An 18740-nucleotide genomic window follows, 5' to 3' on the forward strand; every position below is an offset into this window, starting at 1 on the left:
CTTTTCTTAGCCATATGACATTGAGCTGTCTGTTCAGATTCAACGTGGGCTGACTGGAAGTTCTAAGCACATGGTAGGGCTGGTTGATGCAAGATTCACTGCTGGGAAATCTGGCAGGGGTGGGGGTGTCATCATGTTCATATCTCAGGTCTTCCCTTTAGGGCTGGTCACACTTCTGGAGAACAGCTTGCTGGCTCCCTGCCTGAGAGGACGGTCCCAGCTGCTGGTGCTCTGGGGGATTCCCGGAGGAGGAGGGCTAAGGGCCACTGGGTTCAGCATTCAGTTATACAGCCCCCAAATAACCCTGTTTCCATACAGTGCCACACCCTCAGCTGTGCCCCAGCTCAGATGCCCTCATTCTAATCATCACCATAGAAGAAACCTCCAGACTTCTGCCTTTCCCAATTCTGCCCTTCCCTGCCATGTCCTCACATGAACCTGTCTGCCCAGCATGGCTGACTAGTCCCAGGATGGAAGCCCTTGTCTGAGGGACCATCAGAGTCCACTGTTGTGGGTTTTCAAACTCCATTTGGGCCTGCAGTGGCCTCCATGGCCCTAGGGTTTCCAGACCAGCTCTGCCCCTGCCTCCCCTGGGTGTGATGTTACAGGCACCTCCCAGTAAACGTCCCCATTGGTTTAAGTGCAGTTTAGCTTTCTACAACACACAGCTGGGACAGCCCTGACTTACACCCTTCAGCACATCTCTGGGTCCTTGTAGGGGAGAAGGGAAGATGTGGGTTAGTGCAATGGGGGGAGGGCAGGCAAGGTGTTGAGGGGACAGAGGCAGTCAGCATAAGGACCTATACCCTCCCTGCTGCAGGGGCTGCACCCAGCTCTTCCTGCTTCCCTCCTTCTCCATGCCACTTCCTACAGAACCAAGGCAGACAGAAGTGAATCCCTCGCCCAGAGGAGCACAGCTGACAAGAGTCGGATTGGAATCCAGGACAGTCAAGGGTGGGGGATATCAGGATCACAGAAACCTGTGGGCACTGCGGCTGCATACACAGCTGGCCTCCGGACACGTCCCCGATGCCCCAGGCACCCCTCGCTCCTCCACCCCGGACAAGTCCCCGATGCCCCAGGCACCCCTCGCTCCTCCACCCCGCTGTGCTCTTGTCTTAGTCTGTTTCTTATTCTGTTGCTTATAACAGAATACCTGAAACTGGGTAATTTACTTTAAAAAAGAATTTATTTGTTACAGCCCTGGGGGCTGAGAAGTCCAAGGTTGAGGGGCTGAACCTGGTGAGGGCCTTCTTGCTGCTGGCGACTCTGCAGAGTCCTGAGGGTGGCGCAGGTGTCACATGGCCAGGGGGCTGAGCATGCTCACAGGCCAGCTCAGGTCTTCCTTCCTCTTCTAATGGAGCCACCAGTCCCACTCCGGTGATAACCCTTCAATCCATGAATCCATCGACAGATTAATCCCAACCACCCTTAGAGGCCCCACCTCTCAGTACTGCCACATTGGAGATTAAGTTTGAACATGAGTTTCATAGAGGATAAACATTCAAAATAGCACATCCTAATTTTTAAATGTTTCTTAAGTAATCAATTAAAAAAAGAAAACCTCTCTGGGCTAAACAAGGCATATCAGTGAGCTAAAGCCAGCCTACATGCCTGGCAGGGCCAATCTACCTCAAGGTCCTCAGAATTCTCCAGTCCCCTCACCTTTCCCTAAGACCAGGTGACTTGTGGCTCCCTGAGCACAGCAAGCAGGTCCTCACATCTGAACATGTGGGCCTGAGTGCCCTTTCTGCTTAAGTCACAGGCCCAACACATCCTGCTCAGCAGCCTCAGCAACAGCTTCCTCCTGCCCAGGAGGCCTTCCTCAATTGCTTCTCCCCACTACAGGCCGGATCAGGTGAGACGTGCTCACGTGTCCCACCTGGTTCACGTATGTTGTGGCAGGATCTTTTCACTTGGAGGGTTCAACCAGGATTCTTGGTGCTGTTCCAAGGCTCCCCTCCCCACCCTGTCACCTCAGCTTTGTGTCCATAAATGTTCACTGTATTTCATAAACCAGAAAAAAAGCAGTGTCTCTGCAATAAAAAGAACTCTTACAGAAAACTTAGCATGAGATATGTATAGGTGTGTACATATGCACACTGATTTTTGGTTACTCACGTGACATGATGTGGGTGCTATGAAGTTAGGCCTGGAGTGCTGGGAATTGGTGTCCCCTCTTTTTTTTTTTTTTTTTTTTTGAGATGGAGTTTTTGCTCTGTTGCCCAGGCTGGAGTGCAGTGGAGCAGTCTCGGCTCACTGCAACCTCTGCCTCCTGGGTTCAATTTATTCTCCTCCCTTGGTCTCCTGAATAGGTGGAATTACAGGCACCCACCACCATGCCCAGCTAATTTTTGTATTTCTAGTAGAGATGACGTTTCACTATGTTGGCCAGGCTGGTCTCGAACTCTTGGCCTCAGGTGATCCACCCGCCTCGGTGTCCCAAAGTGCTGGGATTACAGGTGTGAGCCACCACGCCGCCTTCCTAATGAGGAGAAGCACCCATCAGTGCTCCTTGGTGGAACCTCAGCTCTGACAGCTATGCTTTTACTCTTTTCCCATAATCCTTGATCCTGGCAATTTCTGGTTTCCTGTTTTCTCTCATGCACCTGAGGCAGGTGGCAGGTGAGTCTGAGGTAACCACAGGTGTGGGCCCTCTTCAGTGCAGGCCACACTGTGACGTAGAATTTCAAGCAGCGATGAGCCATGATCAAATGTAGAAAACTCCCTCTGGTGGCCAAGGGGGACACCATGCTGGATCCCTTCCTCTACCCCACCCCTCCTCTGAGGCTCTGGTGCCTCCAAGCGGCCTGGCCCAGACCTCAGTGCCCTTGGAACCTGGGTCACAGGCTAGCTGCCCTCCCCAAATTCTGCAACCACCCTTCAAGCCACCCAGCCCCTGACCCTCCCCATCTGCAGAGTCCTGTTCCTTCACTCTGGCCCTGGCCACTCCGTGGATCCTGGTATTGTGTTACTGCTGTTCTACCCCCACACTCACCATTTGTCAACCACTGTTCCCACTTTTCTTGTCCCCAAAGGTCGTCTCTCCGCGGTTTTCCCCATGTGCCCAGCCTCGGTGCCTCGCTTCCTGCTTCACTTTTCAACGTAGATCTGGCAACATCCCAAGCCCCGGCCTCTCCCATCCTGTACGACCCCCAGGCCGCTGGTACGTGATCCAGCCTCAAAAGCAGCTCAGAGTCAACGGGTCCCAGTCCCTAGGGGGCTCTGAGCAACGGACTCCTCCCCCGCTCCCCTCCTCTCAGAGGCTTGACTGAGCACCTCCCCCCCCCCTTTTTTTTTTTTTTTGAGACAGAGTCTCACTCTGTCGCCCAGGCTGGAGTGCAATGGCGCAATCCCGGCTCACTGCAACCTCCGCCTCCCGGGTTCAAGTGATTCTCCTGCCTCAGCCTCCCGAGTAGCTGAGATTACAGGCACCCGCCATCACGCCCAGCTAATTGTTTCGTATTTTTAATAGAGACGGGGTTTCACCAGGTTAGCCAGGCTGGTCTCGAACTCCTGACCTCCGGTGGTCCACCCGCCTCGACCTCCCAAAGTTCTAGGATTACAGGCGTGAGCCACCGCGCCCTGCCGCACCTCCCAATTTTTAAATGTTGTCAACTAAGTCATCCCGCCACCAAGCGCACTCTCCTCCTGCGTCACCGACCCACCGGGTCACCTGTCTACACACGGCCATCTCTTCGCACCCCCTCCCCCTCTTCGACCCGACTTCTGGCCTCACCCACACCCCCACAGACCCGTTCCTCCCGCGCCGCAGCGAGCAACCGAGTCCGAGGCCCGCCCCGCCTACCGGGCCCTAGCACGCCGGGCTCCCAGACGCCAGGCCGGCCTCCCCCCGCGATCGCCCCGGGCTCTCCCCGAAACGGGCGGGCTCCCGTGCCGCTCCAGGCCGCCTCACCGCCACGAGCCTGCACCTGCAGCCCGAGGCTCGGCTCCCCGCGGACCCCGCTGTGTGAGCCCCGCGCGCCCCCAGCCCGGTTCCCGGTCCTCCGGGCCACCCTCTCCACCGAGCTTCGCCCCCCTCTTAGGGACAGCGGGCTCGGCTGGTGGGCCGCGCAATGCCTGCGTCTCCAGCTCACCGCGTGCACGGCGCGCACCCGAGCGCCACGGCCAGTCGGCCCGCGCCACTGAAAGGCCCAGGGGCGTCGAACCCACGGAACCCCGGCCCAGGACCTCGGGCGCCCGACCCGGCCCCCGGCCCCCGGCCCCGCCTGCGCCATCCTCCAGCGTCCCGCCCCCCAGGCGCCATTGGCCGCGCCTGCTCCGCTCTCCGCGCGCTGATTGGTCGGCGCGAGGGTCGGTCAGACCGGGCGCCGCGGCGGCGGCAGCGGCAGCGGCGGCGAAGGGAGCGGGACCGGAAGGGTCGCAGCGCCCCGGCGCCCCTCACACCCACTGCGGCGGCGACGGCGGCGGCGGCGGGGCGGAGCGGAGCGGGGCGGGCCGGCGGCGGAGCCGGGGCCGCGGAGCCAGGAGTGACTAGCACGCAGCGCCGCCAGTCCGCCCGCCCGCCCTCTCCCCGTGGCGCGGCGGCGGGGAGGCGAGGTGAGCCCGGCGGGCGGGCTAGGCCTGGCGGCGGCTGCTCGGGCCGGGCCCGCGGGGAGGGGCAGCGAGGGAACCGCGCGGCCGGGGGCTTCGGGGCGGGCCGGGGGCTGCGGGGCCCTGGCAGCCGCAGCCGTCGCCCCTGTGCTCGGGGATGCCGCAGGCGCCCCCTTCCGCCCGGCTGTCAGCAGCCCCGGGCTGCGGGCCTGCTCACCGGCCTGGCCCGGCCGACCTGCCCGTGGGGTCTGCGGGCGCCATCCTTCCCGGAGGTGGGGCAAACAGCTGCACTCCTGCGCCGGGTGCCCAGGGGCCCGGGGTCGCGTCCCCGCGACCTTGGCCAAGGCACTGACCCTCGCTCTGCCGCGGTTTTGCCTTCGGGAAAGTGGGGAAATGTCTCTTCTGCACGGGGTTGTTGTCAGGCTGTGTGAATGTATGCAGACGCCTGGGCAGGACCCTGGTGTACATTTGTGGAAGATTGGGCAGGGTTCTGGCCCTTGCTGGTGTGAGTGGTGTAGGAACCCCCTCCCCGTCCGCCCAGCCTCCCGCCTCCCCGCGCACTCCTCTCTTGCCTTGTCATTGCACACTGAGTGCCCAGCAGTGCCAGAGGGGACCCAGCCCACATCCCTTACCACCACACCCCTCCCCCAGAACACTGCTGCCCCATCCCACTCATCTCGCCCGCCTTGAACATGCCAGCCCGCATTTGCCCCAGGACCTTTGCATTTGGTGTTTCCCCGTCTTTGGAGTTGTCTCCGTGATCTTGGCACAAGTAGCTCTTTCTGCTCCTTCCTCTGGTCAGATGTCTCGTTTTGGGTGAGGCCCTCCTCGACCACCCGCTTTCTTCCCTTAGTCATGCTATTTCATTATTTAAAAAATTTCCTTCCTAGCTTTCACCTGATTTGAAACTATTCTGTTTATTTGCCTGTTTATTTTCTGTCTCCCCAACTAGGAGGTAACTTTGTGAAAACAGGTAGCTGTATGATTTGTCCACTGCTTTATCCCCAGTGCTTAGAAAGCACACAGTAAGTATTCAGGAGTATCAGCTCAATGAATGAATGAATGATCAAGGAAATGGCCCAGCCTCCCCGTTGTCTCTGCTTTATCTGTTCATTTAGTGACTTCTGATTAACGTGTGAAACTTGTAAGCAGATGGAAGCTTGTTCTATTTTGTGAAACATTTTGGTGTCCTTGACCCCTTTAATTGCTAACTGTTGGAACAAGCTGTGATATGAAATCTCACATTTTTATGATAGATTAGCTCTAGCTTTCTTCCACACATACAAGAGACATTTACTGAATTCTGCATTATCTAGGTCATGCTTTCTGCTAGACCCTAGGGACACAAGGCAGATAGCAACAGGGTCCCTTTCCCAAGAGAGCCCAGGAGCCCAGCAGAGAAGGCAGGCATGCAGACACTTAGTTCCAGGGCTGTACAACCCTTGCTATAGGGGAGGGGCTATGCCATGGAGATGTGGAGGAGGTGACAGGTGGTGCTGGGGGGCCTCGAGGGTGATGATAAATTTGCTAGGCAGGGAGAGGCACAGAGGTGTGAAGGAGCAGGGCCAAGGAAGGACGGTAGCCCACTGTGGAGTTGAGAATCAGTCTGGAGGGCCCGGTGTAAGGGCACAGCGTCGTGGGGACCCTGAAGAACCGGAACCTTACCCTGCAGTTTTCTAGAAGAAGGTGGAATTTGGCTGGGTGCCATGGCTCACGCCAGTAATCTCAGACACTTTGGGAGGCTGATGTGGGAGGATCACTTCAGGCCAGGAGTTCAAGACCAGCCTGGGCAACATAGCGAGATACCTGTCTCTACAAAAAATTTTAAAAGATTAGCTAGGTGTGGTGGCATCCACCTGTAGTCCTAGCTACTTGGGAGGCTGAGGTGGAAGGATCCCATGAGCCTAGGATTTGGAGCCTGCAGTGAGCTATGATCACACCACTGTGCTCCAGCCTGGGTGACAGAGCAAGACCCTGTCTCCAAAAAAGAAGGCAGCACTCCACATTTGTTCTGATTTTTAAATGTTGGCAATACCTAATTAAATTTTTTTTTTTTAAAATGCTGTGAGCCAAACCATATACAGATTCATTCAGCTCGGTTGCAGGATTGTCATCCTCCAGGACTGGCTGTGTGGGAGGGAGGAGCTGTGAGGAGAGCAGGAAAGGTACAGCCTAAGGCCACGGGAGCCAGGCCCTGTTTGCCCAGGTGCCAGCCCAGATACTCATTTGATTGTAACTGGAGCCCTGTGGAAACGGAAGCTCAGGAGTCTGAGTAGTCTGCTTCTTAGCAAGCAGCTGGTGAGTGGAGTTCGAACCCAGATCACTCCCCAGATAAGGATTCTTTCCTGGGTCCCTCAGCTCTGAGTATTCTCTTTTGGCTTTTAACTTGTTCTGGAAGAATGACCACCAATCTATTTAGTGTTTTCTTCCATTTAACTTTTTTTTTTCTTCAAAAGGATCCTGCAGAGTTAAAAACAATACTATTTTTGCATAGACTTCCCTGGACAGCTTTGATTTTCCTGGTAATTTAATTTTCAGGGTGGCAGGACTTTAATTTGTTCACAGATTAAAATCTGTTTATTTGGTCCCCTAAATAAACATTAGAGGGGATACTTGAATGTGTCTAAGATAAAATATTCTTAATTTTCTGGATAAGGAAAAGGACCAGACAAACCAGTTAATAGTGAGTAAACCAGTTTTCATGAGGCATAAGATAAAACAGAGACCAGATTTTTTTTCTTCTTGAGACTATTGATTTGTCAATAGGGCAACTATTTTTGGTCTACGTACATACAGTAGTTATACTTCACACTTGGTTAGGAAGGTACCATTTTTACATAATTTTCCTTCAGAATAATTAATTCCTGATACTTTGTACTTCATTGTAGGAACCAGTTTCAACATCATTCCTTTTATTTTAACTTTTATTATGGGAACGTTCAAACATACACAAAATAAACAGAATAGTGTCCTGCTTTAACAGCTATTAACTCCTGACCAATCTTGTTTCATCTCTAATGTTATCTACTTGCACACTTACGACCCCTAATTATTTTCAAGCAAATCCTAAATATCATGTCATTTCATTCATTATTTTTCGGAATACTAATTACACAGTGGGTGCCCAGTAAATATTTGTTAAAGACAAAGCTAAATGGGAGAATAAATGTGGTAGGGTAGCTCGGAGCAGTGGTTAAGATCAGGACTTTGAGTCAGACTCCCAGTGGGTCTGCTGCTTATCTGGGTGATGCGCAGAAGCAATTGCGCCCATCTGGAAAACACGGGCACAACCTCAGTGTGCTCAAGAGGTATACAGTGGTTATACCTCACACTTCGGCAGGTCTCTAAAGGTACTGACTCTTTTAAAGTTGAAAAAGTAATAATTCCTTAATATCAAATAACTAGTCAGTATTCAAATTTCCAGCTGCCCTATGAATTTTAAGTTTTCTTAATGGTTTGAAGGTAGAGCAAGATAAGGTCCATACGTTGTTGATGGGTTGAAACATCTTTTAAGTTTCTCTTAATCCGTAGATCCCCCTCCTATTTCTTTGTTTTCTCGGTAGTTTATCGAGTTGTTCCGTAGCATTCCCATAGTTGGTATTTGATTGATTGCATCTCTGCAGTGTAATTGAATGTGTTTCTCTGTAATCTCTGTAAGTTGGTAATTGGATCTAGACAAGGCTTGGTCAGATTTAGGGTGCATTCCTGCATCAAGATGCCTTCCTAAGTGGGCTATGCCCTTCTTATCTAGAGGTACCCTGAGGCTCTCTGCTCGTCCGTTTTACAGATGAGCGCAATCGCTTGCTGCACATCACCCAGATAAGCAGCAGACCCACTGGGAGTGTGACTCAAAGTTCCGATCTTAACCACTGCTCCCGGCTGCCCTACCACATTTATTCTCCCTATTAGCTTTGTCTTTAACAAACATTTACTGGGCACCCACTGTGTATACTCAGTAGAGGATTGAGAAATAAATCAGACACGTTTTCTGCCCTTACAGAGTAGAAGTGTAAGTAGACTCAGATTGCAAACTAAAGCGAATACAGGGAGGGTGGCAAAAATGGGGGCGTGTCCAGCATGGTTTGAAGGGAAAGGCTGAAGGAGAAAACATGTAAGAGAAGCAGGTGCTTGAACTAGATTTTGAAGGAGGATGAATGTTGACCAGGAGGTCAGAAAGGAGAGGGAAGTCATTTCAAGCAGATGGAACAGCTTAGGCAGAGGCCTGAAGGTGTGCAGTAGCTGGGTGTGTCTGCTGATCCCAGGTGGTTGGATGTTGCCCAAGATTGGGCCAGAGGACTCCCATCTCCTGTGCTGTGCTAGGGAACTGAATCTTATTCTCAAGGCAGTCAGTCACTATTGAAGGAATTCAAATGGGAGAATGGTGTGATCACTGCATATTTTCAACAAATCTCTTTTTTCATTCCATGTTTTGAAATAATTATAGATCCACAAGAAGTTGCACAAATGGCACAGAGAGGTCCCAGTACCCCTCACCCAACTTTCTGCAATGGTTATATATTTACATAACTATAGTAAAATGTCTAAACCAGGAAATTTGGCATCGGAACAATGTGTATAGAATTCATTGTCATTTTTTATCACGTGAAAATTCATATAACCACTACCACAATCCAGATTCAAAACTATGTCATCATCCCAAATATCTCCTTGTCCCACCCCCTTACGGCCACGGCACCCCCTTTTCCCCACCATTCATAACTGCTGGCAGGTATTAATCTAGTTTGCATCTCTGTACTTTTGTCTTTTCAGGAATGTTATATACATGGAGTTATACAGCATGTGACCTTTTGAGATTGGCTTTTTTCATTGAATATACTGCCCTTGAGATCCACCCAAGTTGTGGTATGTTTCAGCAGTTGCTGAGTGGTGTTCCGTGGTATGGGTATACAGCAGTTAGTTTAACCATTTACCCATTGAAGGACAGGTCTGGGTTGTTTCTAGTTTGGAGCTATTAAAAATAAAGCTGCTGTGAACATTTGTGTACATATTTTCACGTGGAGTGATTTCTCTTTCTAAAGTGGCACGTGTGCAGTGGTTTGGAAGTCACAGAAATGGTGGCTGGGAGAATGCTTCTGCTGTCGCCAGTCCAAGGAGCCATGAGAAGCCCTTACCCAGGGCCCTGGGAGTGGGGGAGAGAGAGGGAAATAGGCAGGCCTGGGTGCCTGGAAGTGGGGCTGGTGATGGAGATCCTTGCAGGGTCCTGTGGATCCAACAGTGGGTGAGGTGATAACCAAATGCTAGTTGTTCTGGACTGTGGTATGTACTGTGGCTTAAGAACTACAGAGGATGGCCCTGAGAGCTGCAAGGTTCTTGATTATCAAAGAAAGATTACGTTGTTACACCAAGCTATTCTTCATAAGAATTACAGTAGGAGCCCGGGCGCGGTGGCTCACGCCTGTAATCCCAACACTTTGGGGGAGGCCGAGGCGGGCGGATCATGGAGGTCAGGAGATTGAGACCATCCTGGCTAACACGGTGAAACCCGTCTCTACTAAAAATGCAAAAATTAGCTGGGTGTGGTGGCGGGCGCCTGTAGTCTCAGCTACTTGGGAGGCTGAGGCAGGAGAATGGCGTGAACCCGGGAGGCGGAGCTTGCAGTGAGCCGAGATCATGCCACTGTACTCCAGCCTGGGCGACAGTCTCCGTCTCAAAAAAAAAGAAAGAAAGAAAGAAAGAAAAAAGAATTACAGTAGGAAAATAGAACTTTTTAAATTTTTACTTTTTTTTTTTTTTTTTTTTTTTGAGATGGAGTCTTGCTCTGTCGCCCAGGCTGGAGTGCAGTGGCACAATCTCAGCTCACTGCAAGCTCCGCCTCCCGGTTTCACGCCATTCTCCTGCCTCAGCCTCCGGAGTAGCTGGGACTACAGGTGCCCGCCACCACGCCCGGCTAATTTTTTTTTTTTTTTTTTTTTTTTAGTAGAGACGGGGTTTCACTGTGTTAGCCAGGATGGTCTCAGTCTCCTGATCTCGTGATCCGCCCACCTTGGCCTCCCAAAGTGCTGGGATTACAGGCGTGAGCCACCGCGCCCGGCCAGCTTTTTACTGTAATTATCATTATTTAATATAAAGATGAAGCCTCACCCTGTTTCCCAGGCTGGTCTGGAACTCTTGGGCTTAAGCGATCCTCCCACCTTCGGCCTCCCACAGTGCTGGGATTACAAGTGTGAGCCATCGTGCCCAGCTGGGAAACAGAACAATTTAATGAAAAAAATGTCGGCAGCAAGCATTGAGACAGAGGGTGATTGTGAGAATCTGCTTTTAATCGCAGTAGTCAGTTGATTTAAATATCGCATGTCCTGGGTATTCTGAAGCTTTAGTGTGATGAAAGGTTCACTTGAGTCTGTGGACCCCTGAATCGTTATCCTCGTTAGAGGAAAAGTGTTTTGGTAGGTTTTGGCAGGGGAAGTCAGCAAGATGACATGCAGCCCACGTACAAATAGCTTCGCTTTCTAAGGGGATGTCGGAGTGGTAGTTTGGGAGGAACTTGAGTAGTGTGGTGAAACACACCTGAATTCAACTCTGAGCCATGCTGGGAATTTGGACAACTTCCTTACTGCCTCTAAGCCTCAGTTTCCTCATTTGCAGAGCGGGGCTAGTCACACGCTCCTCACTGGTTGTTATAAGGGTGTTTATAAATGTGTACCTCAGAGCCAGGCCCACTCTCATGCCTCTAGCCTTATCTGCCTGAAGCCCACCTTCCACACAAGTGTCAAAGGATCATTCTGCAGCTTTTCATTTAACATTTTTTGTTTAATCCGTTTTTAAATGTGAAATATGTACATTTGAAAAACAGAATAGAAAGTTATAATGGGAAGAGAGTTTCTCATGTCCCACTATTTCTCTACTTGCTAGCATTGTGTATGTGCGTGTGTGCACGTGTGTGTCTGTTCACGTAGCTGGGCATTATGTGTTCTCTTCTTCAACTTGCTGTGTTTCCTTTCTTTATCTTAGACATCTTTCCATATTGATATATTGATACATAAAGTCCTTGCATTCTGTTGAATGGCCTTGTTGTACTTTTGTGCCATAATTTATTCAGTCCATCCACAGTGTACGTTTTAGATTACTTCTAGTTTTTTGCCTGTTACAAGAAGCGTTACAAACATCCTTGCACAAATACGTTTGGATGCTTGTACACATATTTGTCAGATACACTTAGAGAATTGTGTTTGCCAGTTTAGGATGTGCATTTAACATTTTTATTAGCTATTATCTATATTCCATCCAAAAAAAATGTTTTACCACTTCTCAGCTCTCAGTGACGTGTATGAAAGTGCCTGTTTCCTCATGCCTTGGTCGATACTGTGAACAAACTTGAGCTCAGGTCTTGCCTCCTCCAGGAAACCTCCTTGTGGCGTTCGCTCCCAGTTTTGAGGTGATCGTAGCCTGGAAGGGAGGCAGACCCTACAAAGGCTGTGACATTGCAGCCTGGCGGGCGCCGCTGAGTGCACAAGTGGCAAGGAGGGAGCCCTTTGCTGGATGGGTGGTGGCAGCACAGCCTGGGAGCTGAGGGGGAGGAACCAGCACCGGCTGGTGTGGGAAGTGGAGGCAGCGAATGTAGGGTTTAGTGTATTGCTAATGTGGTTGCATGAAGAATTCTTGTACTTCCTGATTTGTAAAACTGTTTTCTGAGCCCCAGTTGATGGTCCATTTTGTTGAAATATCTCAATAGAGTTGACGCATGAATAGCTAAATTACATACTTTCTCAGGTGGCCTTGAGGTTCTTTCTCTTGCTCTCACAAAGCCCAACCTTGACAGAGAAGGTGGCTTTAACAGGTTTTCACTTAGGTGACTTTTTTCTCCTGCCTAATAAGGGCACCTTATTTTAATTTTGTAATGATTTTAAATATTTTTGTTTGTTTGTTTTTGAGATGGAGTCTCGCTGTGGCCCAGGCTGGAGTGCAGTGGCACGATCTTGGCTCACTGCAACCTCCACCTCCCGGTTCAAATGATTGTCCTGCCTCAGCCTCCCAAGTAGCTGAGATTACAGGCACCTGCCACCACACCCGGCTAATTTTTGTATTTTTAGTAGAGATGGGGTTTCACCATGTTGGCCAGGCTGTTTTCAGACTCCTGACCTCAAGTGATCCCCCCACGTTGGCCTCCCAAAGTGCTGGGATTACAGGTGTGAACCGCCGTGCCCAGACTATTTTAAATCTTGAGATGGAATTACAATTCTAAAACCTAATACGATTGAATATACTCCCCAAATTTAAAAAAGTTAACCTAATATTGTCATAGGCCAAGTATAGGTTGAAAGCAGTTATAGCAGGGAGAGTTCCAGAGTTGGTCAGCAGGGTTGAGATTGATCCATCAGTCCCAGCGTGGGCAGGGGATCCGGAACGGGGGGTGGCTCTGTGCTGTGAGGTCGTTAAGGAATCCAGCTCGTGGGCAGCTTTCCATCTGCAGCATGTGACTTCCATCTCTGGGTCTGTGATAGCTGATCTCTCAGCCAGCAGCAAGGAAGAAAGGTTGGAGGGCAAGCAGCTTTCTGTAAAGAAAAATAATAAAAGTGATCTGGAAGTTGCATACATCACTTCTACCCACATCTTATTAGTCAGAACTTGGTCATCTGGCTATACCTGGCTACTGGGAAAGCTGCCAGGCGTCGTCTCTAGTTGGGCAGCCATTTATCTAGCAGGAAGGGGAAGGCTTCTCTTAGGAAAGCGAGGAAGGGAGGGATGGATCCTGGAGCACCTCAGCACCTGTGCCGCACCTCTGATGCTTTGACGGCTTCCACAGCCCTCAGGACTGAGGCCAGATGGCTCTGGGTGGTTTCTGGGGCTCATAGTGATCTGGCCTCCGTTTCTCTCTCCAGCTTCACTCACCCTCTACCCAGCAAAGTCCCTAGTGACTTGTTACATTTCGAATGTGCCTCCACCTCTGCTGCTTCTCCTCCCATTCCCCCAAATCTTCTTCACCCTACTGGGTTTAGGACCCTTGGTGTGCAGGGCCTCTTCCTGAGTGTGCGCTTACTGAGGGCAGGCAACGTGTCCTGGCATGGTACCTCACCATCCACAGTGGGTACTCAGTACATGCTTGCAAGTAACTGTGTCACTGGTGTGTTTGCAGCATAGCAGAGGAACAGCCACCCCCAGTAGAGCAGGTGGTAGTGGGTGCCTGCCTTTTTGCTGAGTTGTCTCTAATCCTTTGCACTTGTACCCTGCTAGCCAAGCTGAGCCGTTCACTGTGTCTGGACACAGTCAGTTTGAGCTCTGTGCCTCTACTGTCCGTCCCTGGCAAAAGAGTCTAAGGGCGGATGCCGCCTCCTCCATGAAGCCGTCCTTGTCTTCTGCACCCCTGCCAGTGGGTAGGGTCTCTTTTGCCTTTTGATTTTGTTTACATTTTGCTTATGGCCCTTACTGCATTGTAACTTGTAATGTAGATAATGGACTCATTGCTCACACTTCTCCCCCAAATAGTGAAGTATGTGCTGTTTCAAGATTGGTTGCTAGCTGACTATGGCATATCTCTTGCAATACTTACCACTTTCGTGCATAAAGGCATCCCCTAAATGTTGAGTGGAATTGTTTCAGCCTCTTGCAAACTGTAAATAAGCTAATCTTTAGAAAAGGATCTTTCTTTAGATGTCAGTAAAATGGAGCAGCATTGTGGGGAATCAGATCAACAAAGGTTTATTGAATGCTCACGGTGCCCCAAAGACCAGCTTCCTGTCCTCCTGTCCTTGGGGTATGAGATGCCATGAGCAAGACAGACTTGCCTCACACCTCCTACAGCTTAGGGCACAGTGACCTGCCAGCCTGGAGACCTCCCGAGTCCCCTTCTCACAGCAGTGTGGCCTAGGCAGGTGTTTCAGCTCACTCAGCCCTAGATTGCTCCCAGGTAACACGGGACTGATACTCCTGCTGTGCAGGTTGTATGAGCAGCTTTTTGTCCAGCATCTAAAGCGCGGTGGCGTCCCTGGAGTCACTCCCTGGCTGGCATGCTAACACATCTTGGCAGGAGTGGTCAGAGTGGCAGCCACACTGCAGCCACCACCCAGAGGATGGGGAGAAGACTGTGGGGCCGTGGTCACTTGGAGAAATTATTAATTTGACTCAGTTCTTTATTTAGACTTGTTATTAATCCATTTATTTCTATGTTTAAGGAAAATCCTAGACATCATTGTTTTGAAATACAAATCATCACCACAAAAATCTCATTGGGTTGACGTTAAATATTAGATACTAGAACATAAGGGCAAGGGATTTGACGGAGCTGTAGAATAAATTCTGTAGTCTTAAACAGTATGGAATGTTTACCTATATGATTTTATTGTTGGCTATATAGTTTTAAAAGACCAAATAAGTAGTTTAAATAGTTTTAAAAGACCAAAATAAATAGCTTGCTGACTTTTAAATCAGCATAACCAGACAGGAGCCTGGGAAGCACTTGCCAATTGTTTGCTTGTTTTCTGTATAAAATCATCGGGGCTCCTGCAGAGAAGGAATCTCAGCCTGTGCCTCAACCACAGCAAAGCTGCTTTCTGGGCCTGCTGGCCTACACTCAGATGTAGTGAATAGACTTCCTGGTGTTGCTATTATGGACTGTAGGTCACAGCAGAGTTCTTCATACACAGATATCTACCCCGAAGTCTGCTGGTGATGTGGGACTCTGGGGCTGTGCCAGCTGGTGCCGGCTCTGGGACCCACATCCTGAGGCAGGAGCACATGCTTGGGCACATGCAGCACACGGATGCCACCAGGCCTCTGACAGCCTGTCACTTTGGCATATGAATCTTGCTTTTTGGTTCATCATTTCAACCAGAATCTATACACTGAGCAGAAGACTGGTCCATTTGCTTCTCTTTAGGCATTCTAGAAGTGATCATTTTGAAACAATGCCTCCGTCTCTAGTTGAGACAGCTAGGTGTAAATGGTTCCACAGGGGGCAAGCTGATGAGAAGCACAGAGTGATGTAGTCTTTTCATAGCCAGTAGTAATGCATAAATTCTTTTCTCCAAAGGTGGTTATTTTCTAGTCCAACCCCTTAAAGTGTGGTATTGCTGGGCCTCAAAATTCCTTCCTTTCATAGTGGTCTGGTACCACTGAAATGTCTGCATTTTTTTGTGTCTTGCTCAAGTTCAGAACTGGGTCAAATTGACTTTATCAACTTACAGCCACATTGTCTTACATACCAATAAGTTCAGAACACTATTAAGTGAGCTGTGTGTGTATACTTTTGGTAAGAATGCATGTTCATTCTGTTTTTCTTTGAAGGAATCTGAAACTTGCCCACCCTTTGGAATATTTCATGACACTACATCATGAGCGACAGTAAATGTGACAGTCAGTTTTACAGTGTGCAAGTGGCAGACTCAACCTTCACTGTCCTAAAACGTTACCAGCAGCTGAAACCAATTGGCTCTGGGGCCCAAGGGATTGTTTGGTAAGTATGGTCTGTTTTAATAGCGTGGATTGAGTTTTTGCTGTAATAAAAAGTAAAACTAAAGTGTCAGGATTTAGAAACATTGATGATTAAAAAAAAAACTCTGTTATAGGTTTATGAGCTAAATTGAATCAACTGCTTGCTCTAGTTCTGTGTAGTCAGGCTGTGGGGTACAAACCCATATTCTTAGAATGCTGCAGGAATTTAAATAGGTAGCAAGTTTTCTTTTTTGTTTCTTTTTTCTTTCATTTTTTTTCATTTCTCCTGTCATTATGATATCAGAGGTAATAGGTATGACAGTGAGTTGTAACAGAAATTTGGAGTTTTATTCATTTCTTCATCATGGCCACCTTTTTCCCCCCTCCCCCTTTTATTCCCAATCACTCCTATTCATTTCTAGGCGCCATCATTGCAGTGCCTTGCCATTCATTGGCAGGATGAGGCCAGTCAGTGTCATTGTCACTCCATGGATTAACCAGGAAGGGATGCCGTGTGAGGGGTTGGGCTGGCCGTCTCTTCCTTGGTGTCTCACTTCAACTGTGTGTCCAGCCCAGAACGTCAGAATCGTTAGTCTGACCCCGAACGTTAGTCTCTTGCATGGTAAGACGGTCAGCCGCCGCGGCGTCACGGGCCGGCTCAAGGTAAAGCTCTTCACATGTTTCCTAGACTGCAGTTATCAGCACCTCCCACACTTTTTACCCCGTGTTTTTCTGGGCAGAACTTTTTCTTTCTTTTTTTTCTTTTTCTTTTTTTTTTTGGTCAGTGAAAACAGGATTACCTTTGTGCCTCAAGAAACCGTGATGCAGTTAAACATCCGACGTTTACAGCTAGTAGGCAGAGGGGATTTGAGATAAAAGAAAACTCTTTTGGACGGTCTAGTAGAGTAGTTTACATTTCCTTGTAGAGATGTTGGGTTTGGAGAATCTTTAACAATGATTTTTAACTGATCATCTGTTGCAGAGACCTATGATCAGGGAAACAGTTGTTTTTTTCAGCCCTGGTGGCTGAAGGCCCTGGGAGCTAAGAGGAAATTGCAGTCCAGAGCTTCTTTGAGAAACTAAGGCGGGAAAGGGACTGTTTGGAAGTAATGCCCAGCTTGCATCTAAAGTAATGGTGATCTTAACTTCCCAATGACACATGCTGTATCGGCACTTAAATCCAGTGTGCCAGAAGAAGTTTTAAAGTTGGCCAGGCACGGTGGCTCATGCCTGTAATCTCAGCACTTTGGGAGGCCAAGGTGGGCAGATCACGAGGTCAAGAGACCGAGACCATCTTGGCCAATGTGGTGAAACCCCGTCTTTGCTAAAAATACCGAAATTAGCCAGGTGTGGTGGCGCACACCTGTAGTCCCAGCTACTCGGGAGGCTGAGGCAGGAGAATCACTTGAACCTGGGAGGTGGAGGTTGCAGTGAGCCAAGATTGTGCCACTGCACTCCAGCCTGGGTGACAGAGCGAGACTCCATCTCAAAAAAACAAAAAAAAATGTTTTAAAGTCAGTGGATGATGGTTCAAATTAGGAAACTTTGATGATAATGGAAAGTTGTAAACAACAAAACATTCTTTTGGTTTATAATCCATCTCCTATTTGGAATTAGATGATAATTTGACAGATAATTTGATGTGTGCATGCCAGAGAGAGAAAAAGGAGAGAGGGAGCAAGAAGGGAGAAATATCGGCGGTCTTGGGGAGTTGTTTGTGGCTGTAGACGGTAGGTGTTTTATTTATTTATTTTTTTGAGACAGAGTCTTGCTTTGTCACCAGGCTGGAGTGCAGTGGCGCGATCTCGGCTCACTGCAACCTCCGTCTCCTGGGTTCAAGCAGTTCTCCTGCCTCAGCCTCCCGGTAGCTGGGACTACAGGTGCTTGCCACCACACCCAGCTAATATTTGTATTTTTAGTAGAGATGGGGTTTCTCCATGTTGGCCAGGATGGTCTCGATCTCTTGACCTCATGATCCACCCACCTTGGCCTCCCAAAGTGCTGGGATTACAGGCGTGAGCCACTGTGCCCGGCCTACAGGTAGCTGTTTTAAATATGTGCTTCATTTCTCCCAGCTGGCATGTCATTCACTTGCTTTTGAAGGTTGGTAGTAATGTGAATAGTGTATGTTGTAGAATCACCATGAGCTCTGCCGTAACCCTCACTGGTGGTGAAATGAAGGACTAGGAAGGCTCACTTGCTTCTCCCATCTCACAGGGTGTTAGTGGTAGGCCTGGGACCAAAACAGGCTGTGGGCCTTTGGGACCTTATTGCCTGTACCACAGAGAGACTAGTTGAAGACTTTGAACCACTGATACTGTGATAGGACAAGGCCTCTGACCCCAACCTCTGTTTAGAATCTTAGTAATAATGAACAAATATTCAGTAAACACCTGTTAAACAATTTTCAGTTAATTGCATTTATCTCTGTAAGACAATTGTTATATTCAAGAACAGTTTCAATTTTTATAGCTATAACTGACTTTCAGTTTTATGGTATCCTTCTATCTTATGTTCTAATAGGGAAAGTAAACACTTTGTAAGTGATTCTGGCTTCCTTTCCCCCTTTCTCTTTTCTCTGTATCCTTCACCAGGCTATGAGGCACCAAGTAGCACTGGGAAATAGTCTAGTTATGGCACATTCCCGTTTCAAAAAAGAAAAAAAAGCTTGCTTTTCCAAAAATAAGCTCAACAGTAGATTAGCTAACACTTTGACAAGAGGAATTGGATTTTCTATCATGTTTCATATTAAAATATTGGCGTTATATAGTTAATTGATGATCTAAAACTTCCTTTTG

At 49.1% G+C, this 18740-nt stretch overlaps 1 protein-coding gene across 6 annotated transcripts in view; it reads left to right on the forward strand.

The window, feature by feature from the left end:
- The first annotated feature begins 4305 nt into the window (after nucleotides 1–4305).
- The window catches only part of MAPK9 (mitogen-activated protein kinase 9), a 58186-nt gene continuing 43751 nt past the window's right edge, over nucleotides 4306–18740 (forward strand). For 4 of the 6 annotated variants that reach the window (XM_030824225.1, XM_030824206.1, XM_030824211.1 and 1 more), the window contains exons 1-2: nucleotides 4306–4560; nucleotides 15796–15964. In XM_030824225.1, the coding sequence (XP_030680085.1) occupies nucleotides 15843–15964 (122 nt within the window). In that variant the 5' untranslated portion in view covers nucleotides 4306–4560; nucleotides 15796–15842. Of the gene's footprint in view, nucleotides 4561–15795; nucleotides 15965–16364; nucleotides 16606–18740 lie in introns of those variants that run through there. The other 2 variants (XM_030824215.1, XM_030824219.1) reach the window with 2 other exon arrangements.

This window comes from Nomascus leucogenys, chromosome 2, assembly GCF_006542625.1.
Source record: "Nomascus leucogenys isolate Asia chromosome 2, Asia_NLE_v1, whole genome shotgun sequence".
NCBI classification, from domain to species: Eukaryota; Metazoa; Chordata; class Mammalia; order Primates; family Hylobatidae; genus Nomascus; species Nomascus leucogenys.